Source organism: Borostomias antarcticus (genome assembly GCF_949987555.1).
Source record: "Borostomias antarcticus genome assembly, chromosome: 5".
Lineage (NCBI taxonomy): Eukaryota > Metazoa > Chordata > Actinopteri > Stomiiformes > Stomiidae > Borostomias > Borostomias antarcticus.
Genome location: NC_140238.1, coordinates 24,442,410 through 24,452,344, shown reverse-complemented (window position 1 = coordinate 24,452,344; position 9,935 = coordinate 24,442,410). Strand labels below are relative to the sequence as shown.

The 9,935-nt window shown below is 48.0% G+C and overlaps 1 protein-coding gene across 1 annotated transcript; it reads left to right on the top strand.

The window, feature by feature from the left end:
• Positions 1–1,103: 1,103 nt before the first annotated feature.
• LOC311308961 (glutaryl-CoA dehydrogenase, mitochondrial-like) lies at positions 1,104–9,125 on the top strand. The gene is made up of 12 exons (XM_084438069.1): positions 1,104–1,409; positions 1,784–1,903; positions 2,018–2,050; positions 2,173–2,313; positions 2,461–2,523; positions 2,876–3,046; positions 3,835–3,964; positions 4,771–4,987; positions 6,017–6,120; positions 6,367–6,492; positions 7,872–8,032; positions 8,347–9,125. The coding sequence occupies exons 2-12, from the start codon at positions 1,801–1,803 to the stop codon at positions 8,418–8,420; spliced, it is 1,323 nt and encodes a 440-aa protein (XP_084294195.1). The 5' UTR covers positions 1,104–1,409; positions 1,784–1,800; the 3' UTR covers positions 8,421–9,125.
• Positions 9,126–9,935: the final 810 nt, after the last annotated feature.

Sequence of the window (9,935 nt, the reverse complement as noted above, 5' to 3'; positions counted from 1 at the left end):
GTATTTAGTGAAATTCCTATGGGGAGACTAGACCAATGATCGCGGAGAAAGTTTTGACTGACAAGTAAGTAAACGAATCAGATGTGGGTGGGTGCTCGCTCATAACGGTATGTTATTATCTATTTATATAGATGTATCAAGCCACATCTTGCGCCGCACGTAACAAAAGAGAAAGACAAGAAAAGGGAAGAAAAACAACAACATCCTCAATTCCCCTCCATTCCATTCCTCAATAGACTATACCACTAATATCTGGAGGCATACAGCTTCCACTACATTTTTTTCAGGCTGAATGATGCACTGGTGGTAGAAAATGATTTTTAGATGAGATGATTAGGGCAGCGTATCTTCACTTTATCTCCAATTAAATGCATTGATAGACATTACTGCGCTAATGATTTAGTCTTCTGATCAGGTCTAAATCATTCGTCTAGGTTACCAATGTTAGCACATTTCTAAATATGGATGCTTTGAGAATTTTAATAGTTGAAAGTTTCAATCAAACCCCAACTGTATTCATGTGGTTCCCAACTGTGAAGATACATGATCGATCGCCCCCTCAAGTTGGCGAAAATGTTGGTACACAATTTACCGACTTGTGACGCCATAGGCAGGACGTAGCGGACGAAAGTTGGTTATAGCCTAAATGTTTAGTTGTGGTGGTAATAAACTATTTATTTTTTGGCTCATATGTAATTTGTAAGCCATATAGTATTAGGTTGTAAACGTTAGTTGCTGTCCACGTAGAGTGATCTAGATTAGTTAAAGTTATTCAACAAGTCAAGCAATAGGCTATCTTTGTGCTTTAGGGAATCCTTTGCTCTTTATTGTCACGCAAACACTAGAAACAGCTATCAGCGGGTTGTTTAAACGTCCTGGGCAATAAAATACAGTATCTTCTTTGCAGCGTTCATGTTGTTCCCACATTGAACGTATAAGCTCGAACACACCGAAGTCGGAACAACTTCACAACTCGGGAAATTGGACCGTCAGGAGCTGACCCGAGTCAAACGTGGAGGGATCAAAGGACCAGGCCACGCCCCGAAACTACACCCCCGGCAATCAGCCAATCAGAGATGCTTACACTTGGGCACTGAGAGCGCAGTAGGAAGACATTCTTAGTGATGATGCGAATACTCATCTTGACATCTTGAAGCAGACAACGTATTTCAGTTGAGTTTAGCTCATTCAATAATGTGATGCCGTGTGAGTAAAGTCGTCCAGTCAATCACAGGTTTCTATTAACTATTACTAAAATTAGAGTTCGAGTTCCTGTGCCACACTCAACATGGCGGCATAGCGTGACTATTCTGCTGTGCTGACGTCTGTCCTCGCTAGCGGCTAGCTACGGTCTGAGAAGAGAAGACAACCTCAGGTCACGGATTGCTAGATTACTCCGTAAAATAAAGGTCAGTGTGTTTACAATAATGAAGTTGCCACAATACTTAGCTATTGCTGATATGAAGATGTAGCTACGTTCTTGTAACGTCTATGTCGCTACAAGGTCGCTACATTAGTGGCTCCTTTCTTTTTGAACCGCTAGCTGTCACAGTATGTGTTTGGCTACTAACGTTATAGCAGTATACCTGTGTTGCTAGTGCAAGAACAGACTGGCTAGCTAACAATGGTAGTTATTAATCTTAAGGGGAGCTTAACGTTCAGTATCTGATACGATACGACAGCAGGGGTGTTCTCAAAATGTTTAAACTCGGATGACTTGCTAACCGTAGCTATAGCCGCGTGATTGTCGTGTCTTTCAAAGCCTGTCAAATCTTCCTCCTAGAACTTCGCCTAACAAACATGGCATTGAGAAGCGCCGTGTGTCGTCTGCTGACCAACCCTCAGAGATGTGCCGTTATCTCCGCGTGCAGAGCACAGGGAACAGTAGCACCTGCACAGTGGGGTAGGACTCGATACAAACACTGACCCTGGCCACAACTGAAACACACTTGCTTTTGTTAAACCTCAATGTATGCATATCTAGAAATGTCTTATCAAACAAACCTTGTTTCCACAGATGCTGAGAAGAGTGAGAAGAAGACTAAATCAGGCACGTGGATAACGCCCCCCCCCCCCCCCCACCACCAACACTTCCCCCTCTAACCGTTACGACTGTGTCTGCTGTGGTTTGATGGTCATCTCATTTTTCTTCCTGCTGTGACCCCCCACCAGCCAAGGTCCAGTTTAACTGGAGGGACGCTCTGGACCTGGAGGGTCTTCTGACCGAGGAGGAGGTGATGATCAGGGACTCCTTCAGGACCTACTGCCAGGAGAAACTCATGCCGCGCATCCTGATGGCCAACAGAAACGAAGGTCTGAGACAGACGCAGTCATCTTGGTGCACTGTATATAGCAGTAGAAAAAAAAACCAGCATGGCTATTGCAAGGTTATTGTTCTAGCATTTTGAATCAGCAGCCTTGGGAACGTAGATAACTGGCTGTCTGTTTTGTGTTTGTCAGTGTTCCACCGGGAGATTGTGTCAGAGATGGGAGAGCTTGGTGTCCTGGGCCCAACCATTAAAGGTACGCCAATTAAAACCTCTTTTCCTGGCATGTCATCTTTTTAATGTGTGTTGGTTAGATGTTTTCTGTGTCACGGCCAAATGTATGGTATGTAAACAGACGTGTTGTAAACAGATGTGACAGTTCACAGCTATAAAGTGTAAACATGCTTCTCTGGCTGTTCTGAGAGATGAATGGACTTTGGTTATTCCCTCGGTGTGTAATTGAGGCGAAAGGCCTGTTTGTTTTTTAGAGAAGCCTCACCAGCATGTGTCATGCCAGAACACACAAACCAAATGTCCCTTCATTAGGTTTGTATGTTGCGTATGGTCACCGTGTTCACTGTCTGGTGTGCTCTCCTCCTGCCGCCCAGGGTACGGCTGTGCAGGGACCAGCTATGTGGCCTACGGGCTGATCGCCAGGGAGGTGGAGATGGTGGACAGCGGCTACCGCTCTGTCATGAGCGTCCAGTCCTCCCTGGTCATGCACCCAATCAACGCCTACGGCACAGAGGAGCAGAAGGACAAGTACCTGCCCAGGCTGGGTGGGTACCACAGGAGGTTATGAACATGTTATAAACACAGAACACAGCAGGCTGGGTGGGTACCACAGGAGGTTATAAACACGTTATTAACCTGCCCAGGCAGGGTGGGTACCCCAGGAGGTTCTAAACATGTTATAAACCTGCCCAAGCTGGGTGAGTACCACAGGAGGTTCTAAACATGCTATAAACCTGCCCAGGCTGGGTGGGTACCACAGGAGGTTCTAAACATGCTATAAACCTGCCCAGGCTGGGTGGGTACCACAGGAGGTTCTAAACATGCTATAAACCTGCCCAGGCTGGGTGGGTACCACAGGAGGTTCTAAACACGTTATAAACACGTAGTATTATAGCAGTACACGCCTGTTATGAACACAAAACACACAGCACATGTTGTTAAAAGCCTCTTATAAACAGCACACGGCAGATGTTGTATACATAGTTGTAGATCAGAGATCCCACCCAAGGCAGGGATTGTTGTAAGGAAGGGTGGGATTTTTTTAGAATGTGTATTAATGATGGTTTATTGGGATCTGTAAAGTGTCCTCTCCACCCCCAGCACATGGAGAGATCCTTATTAATGATGGTTTAATGTAATTTGATGTGTAATGTGATCTGTAATGAGACCACCCCACCCCAGCACGTGGAGAGATCCTTATTAATGATGGTTTAATGTAATGTGTAATGTGATCTGTAATGTGACCCCCCCCTAGCACATGGAGAGATCCTTATTAATGATGGTTTAATGTGATGTGTAATGTGATCTGTAATGTCACCCCCCTCCCCCCCAGCACGTGGAGAGATCCTGGGGTGTTTTGGCCTGACAGAGCCCAACCATGGCAGTGACCCTGGCAGCATGGAGACCAGGGCCAAGTACAACCCCTCCAGCCGAACCTTCACCCTGTCTGGCTCCAAGACCTGGTGAGCACAACAGCAGAGCTAGGGTCAGGGTCAGGACAGCGGTACCATCAGTCATCCATTAGTACTCTGTGGGTGGGTTGATAGTACCTAGATATTGATGAATATTGATGTCTTCTGCTCTGCTCTCAGTTGTCAATACCCACCAGACAGACATAGACATCGTTTGTCATTGTTTTGTTATTTCCATGAGCTGCTGATCATGCGGCAGCTGTTCTTCCTGTGTATAGGGAAGCATGGTCATTAATACCAGAATTGTCAACATGCCATTCCCTGAACCCTGTTTGTCCACCAGGTGGTGCTGTTAGCAGTATTCTAATGTGAGGCCTGCTAGATTCCCCTCAGGTCTGAGCTACTCAAATTTCACTGTATTTATGATACTGATATCAGCAGCGGTGAACAGGGACAGAACAGCAAGTGGAACAGTGTGAGCTGACCTTGTGGCTGTACACATAACCTAGTGGTCTGGCATGGACAGTGAGCTGCTATAGATAGCCTTAGTGGTCTGGCATAGACAGTAAGATGCTTGGTAATCTGAACAGCATCTTAATCAACATGCTTGAACATTCTAACCATTAAACATACAGAGAGAGAGAGAGTCTCAACACAGTGTCTAACCCTAACACAGTGTGCTATGAGACTTCCACCTCCCTTCCAGTGACCCCACCTTGCCCCTTCTGCAACCCCCTCCCCCCACACACACTCATGGTATGGTCCCCCCACCCCCCCCACCCCCCCAACACACACTCATGGTATGGTCCTCCCACCCCCACACACACACTCATGGTATGGTCTTCCCCCGTCCACAGGATCACCAACTCCCCTGTGGCGGACGTGGCGGTGGTCTGGGCCAAGAGTGACGACGGGAAGGTGCGCGGCTTCATCCTGGAGCGCGGCATGAAGGGCTTCTCCACGCCCAAGATCGAGGGCAAGTTCTCCCTGCGCGCGTCCGCCACCGGCATGATCATCATGGACGAGGTGGAGGTGCCGGAGGAGAACCTGCTGCCCAACGTCTCCGGCCTGGCGGTGAGGAGGGGGAGATGACCTAGACCTGGGGGTGAGGAGGAGGAGATGACCTAGACCTGGGGGTGAGGAGAAGGAGATGACCTGGGGGTGAGGAGGGGGGGGGGTGACCTAGACCTGGGGGTGAGGAGGGGGGGGTGACCTAGACCTGGGGGTGAGAAGTAGGAGATGACCTAGACCTGGGGGTGAGGAGGGGGGGATGACCTAGACCTGGGGGTGAGGAGGAGGAGATGACCTAGACCTGGGGGTGAGGAGGAGGAGATGACCTAGACCTGGGGGTGAGGAGGGGGAGATGACCTAGACCTGGGGGTGAGGAGGAGGAGATGACCTAGACCTGGGGGTGAGGAGGGGGAGATGACCTAGACCTGGGGGTGAGGAGGGGGAGATGACCTGGGGGTGAGGAGGGGGAGATGACCTAGACCTGCGGGTGAGGAGGAGGAGATGACCTAGACCTGGGGGTGAGGAGGGGGAGATGACCTAGACCTGGGGGTGAGGAGGGGGAGATGACCTAGACCTGGGGGTGAGGAGGAGGAGATGACCTAGACCTGGGGGTGAGGAGGGGGAGATGACCTAGACCAGGGGGTGAGGGGGGGGAGATGACCTAGACCTGGGGGTGAGGAGGGGGAGATGACCTAGACCTGGGGGTGAGGAGGGGGAGATGACTTGGGGGTGAGGAGGGGGAGATGACTTGGGGGTGAGGAGGGGGAGATGACCTAGACCTGGGGGTGAGGAGGGGGAGATGACCTAGACCTGGGGGTGAGGGGGGGGAGATGACCTAGACCTGGGGGTGAGGAGGGGGAGATGACCTAGACCTGGGGGTGAGGAGGGGGAGATGACTTGGGGGTGAGGAGGGGGAGATCACCTAGACCTGAGGGTGAGGAGGGAATGACCTGGACAGACTGCTGCTGTGTGTGTTGTGTTCTATAGATGACCTGGACGGACTGCTAATGTGTGTGTTGTAGTGTAGATGTGTGTGTTGTGTTTTTGTAGATGTTGTCTTCTCACCTCTCTCTCTCTCTCTCTGCGGTCCAGGGGCCGTTCGGCTGCCTGAACAACGCCCGCTACGGCATCGCCTGGGGCGCCCTGGGGGCCGCCGAGTTCTGCTTCCACGCCGCCCGTCAATACACCCTGGACAGGTGAGTTCTGCTGCCCGTCAGTCCACCCTTGACAGGTGAGTTCTGCTGCCCGTCAGTCCACCCTGGACAGGTGAGGAGACGAGATGAGACGTCGGCTGCTTTTTACTGTTGATCTGTTATCGAATGGGTCGACTAACCTGGAAGCTCCACAACGCCTAATATTCCACATCATGTTTAAATTCACTCTGTCTACCCAGTGAGCTGTGAAGTAGTAAGTAGCTCATGGTGGTGTTCTCTGTCTCTCAGGATCCAGTTTGGTGTGCCCCTGGCCAGGAACCAGCTGATGCAGAAGAAGATGGCCGACATGCTCACTGAGATCACCATCGGCCTGCAGTCCTGCCTGCAGCTGGGCAGGCTCATCGATGACAAGAAGTATGTATGATTAGGGTTAGTATGTAGTCTACAGTATTAGGGTTGGTATTTAGTCTACAGTATTAGGGTTGGTATGTAGTCTACAGTATTAGTGTTAGGGTTAGTGTGTATTCTACAGCAGTGGTCCCCAACCACAAGGCCGCACAACAAGTTTTCATAATAGCCACTCATCATTTCACAACACAAACGCCCAATTGCCTAGCTGTGGGGCTTACAGTAACATAATCATTATGCCAAAATGACACCAACAAGCTTTAAACCACTGGCCAGCATACATCTAAATTCCCCCATCCAAAAGTCTCCTCACCAACTCTGTAGCCTAGTCGTCCTCATCTCCACCATCCTCTCTCCCCGACTCCAAGCTCTCCACGTCATATTCCTCTTCTGCTTCCTAGCAATCTTCTTCTTTTAATACATCCATGCTGGCAGTGATTTTGCTGCCTGTGCTGTCGCACAGTATAGATAAATAATAGTAAAATGGTATGGGAACATCTCGTTACCACAGTGGGGTTTATAATATTAGCATAACAGCTAGGTTTATAACAGATTAGGTTAACAGTCTGGCACCTACAGCTTCTAGAGATGGAGGTGACTTGTGTGATCGGGGTTAGGTGGAGGTGACTTGTGTGATCTGGGTTAGATGGAGGTGACTTGTGTGATCGGGGTTAGATGGAGGTGACTTGTGTGATTGGGGTTAGGTGGAGGTGACTTGTGTGATCTGGGTTAGATGGAGGTGACTTGTGTGATTGGGGTTAGATGGAGGTGACTTGTGTGATCGGGGTTAGATGGAGGTGACTTGTGTGATCTGGGTTAGATGGAGGTGACTTGTGTGATTGGGGTTAGATGGAGGTGACTTGTGTGATCGGGGTTAGATGGAGGTGACTTGTGTGATCGGGGTTAGATGGAGGTGACTTGTGTGATCGGGGTTAGGTGGAGGTGACTTGTGTGATTGGGGTTAGGTGTAGGTGACTTGTGTGATTGGGGTTAGATGGAGGTGACTTGTGTGATCGGGGTTAGATGGAGGTGACTTGTGTGATCGGGGTTAGATGGAGGTGACTTGTGTGATTGGGGTTAGGTGGAGGTGACTTGTGTGATCGGGGTTAGATGGAGGTGACTTGTGTGATCGGGGTTAGATGGAGGTGTCTTGTGTGATTGGGGTTAGATGGAGGTGTCTTGTGTGATCGGGGTTAGATGGAGGTGACTTGTGTGATTGGGGTTAGATGGAGGTGTCTTGTGTGATTGGGGTTAGGTGGAGGTGACTTGTGTGATTGGGGTTAGATGGAGGTGACTTGTGTGATTGGGGTTAGATGGAGGTGTCTTGTGTGATTGGGGTTAGGTGGAGGTGACTTGTGTGATTGTCCTGTGTCCTCCCTTGTCAGAGCGGCCCCAGAGATGATCTCCATGCTGAAGAGGAACAGCTGTGGAAAGGCGCTGGACATTGCCAGGCAGGCCCGCGACATGCTGGGGGGCAACGGCATCGCGGACGAGTACCACATCATCCGCCACGTCATGAACCTGGAGGCTGTCAACACCTATGAAGGTGAGGAGGATGTTTACGCTCATGTGGTCTCACCAGCAGGGGGCAGCAGTGCGTCAGCCAGTAACGCGAGGGAGCGTGAAGTTTAGTGTCTCTTTAAGCATCCACAAAAATCTGACTGAAAGTAAATGTTGGGAGCTATTAAAAAACCTGGTTCAAAAACAGCTCATTTTGCTGTTTAGAACATTTCTCAAGACTGTGGGTGTGGCAGATCACTAACGTTACATGCAGTATGTACACCTGTGCTGTATCTATCCACATTTTTCGCTGTCTCCATCATCAGCTCCATATCCTGTCTTGGTGTTTTTGCTCTCCAGGTACCCATGATATCCATGCTCTGATTCTGGGAAGAGCCATCACTGGACTGCAGTCGTTCACTGTGGGGAACTAGTCTGCTTGCTGCTAGCGCTGCTCCAGCCTGCTCCTCCTACCCTCACCTAGCTCCCAGACCGCTGGGGTGGATTTGTCATCTACTTAAACGCTGATATGTCATCTCTCTTACTTTGTAGATTATGTACATTACATTCTTTATTTTGAGAGAAATGCCAGGTTCAGGCTAAGAGTAGTCTGTCACTAAACCAATGGACTATTGTGAAATGTAATTCTTTTTCAATTTTGAAACTTGTAAGAAAGCTATTTTTCTACTCTCGGTTACAGTGGCCTAACTTTCTGAACAAAACATGTGAGAACGATGGGATTACAAAAAATGGAATATTAAAGGTGTTAATTAACAGGATTTGCAATATGATGGTCTATAGAAACACAGTTGAGGTCCATATTTAAGGTCTGAATCCATTGACTTGTGTGTGATTACTGATGATAAATGTGTGATACACTAATGACCACTGTCCTAGTGTTCTCTTCAACGTATCAAAGACAAGTCCTTGCATTGATTATTATACAGATCATTTAAGGGGTGTAGTTTCAGATTACTGCCTTCATTATGTAGAACATAATGAATTCTGTTTGCACTTTATGAAATGTTGAACTACCCAGAGACCCCAACCCAATGTCAATTTAATGCACGGTTTGAATGCAGCATCAAAGGTCAAGATTGGTATTCTGATCTTTTCTTAAATAAAGCTTATTGCATGAACCTCTACAGTCTGTGTTGCTCTATAAGAACATATACAGTATCTGTGTTGCTCTATAATAACGTATAGAGTATTTGTGTTGCTCTATAAGAACATGTATACTGTAGTAGCTGTGTTGCTCTATAATATATATAGTCTGTTGCTCTAGATACACACCATACTTTCACTTTTTTGTATTGTGTAGTGCTGTCCTATTGCATTCCACTGTTCTTAAAGATCATCTTGTAAATTATCATTATGTTGCTGCAAGGTTGAGCCAGAACCCAAGCATTTTACCCTGTGTTTTGTATTTGTACTGACAAATTTCTTAATTACTAACTTAATTATAACTCCAAGCCCACACTGTACTAGCTACAAGCCCACACTACTAACTCCAATCTCACACTGTACTAACTCCAATCCCACACTGTACTAACTCCAATCCCACGCTGTACTAATTCCAAGCCCGCTCAAATGAAATAGCTTTTCATTTTTGACAAGTGAATTTGCATCTAATTTTGTCATGTCTGTGACAAATTGTCCTTCAATGTGATGTTGACTAATTTGGATGGACAGACTGGTTTCTCTCTCCCTCTCTCTCACGGTAATGGAGGGCCATGTGACAGAATTGACTAGATCATTTCAGGAAAACTTCCCTAACACTTCACACCACTGTAAATTAGAATCCATGCAATACATTTTCCATGTACCAATGCACCACTGGTATACCCTAACCCTAACAGCATGTACCAATGCACCACTGTAACCCCAACGTCTCACTTGCCCCATTGACCTCCATTATGGCCGAGTGGGCGCCTGCAGAACAACTGTAG

What these genes read in the sequence shown, in the direction of transcription:
- LOC311308961 (XM_084438069.1), top strand. Translation starts at nt 1,801, where the DNA reads ATGGCATTGAGAAGCGCCGTGTGTCGTCTGCTGACCAACCCTCAGAGA. An exon ending in CCAACGTCTCCGGCCTGGCG is followed by an intron (nt 4,988 to 6,016) that starts GTGAGGAGGGGG and finishes TCTGCGGTCCAG; the next exon opens with GGGCCGTTCGGCTGCCTGAA. An exon ending in GGCTGTCAACACCTATGAAG is followed by an intron (nt 8,033 to 8,346) that starts GTGAGGAGGATG and finishes TTTGCTCTCCAG; the next exon opens with GTACCCATGATATCCATGCT.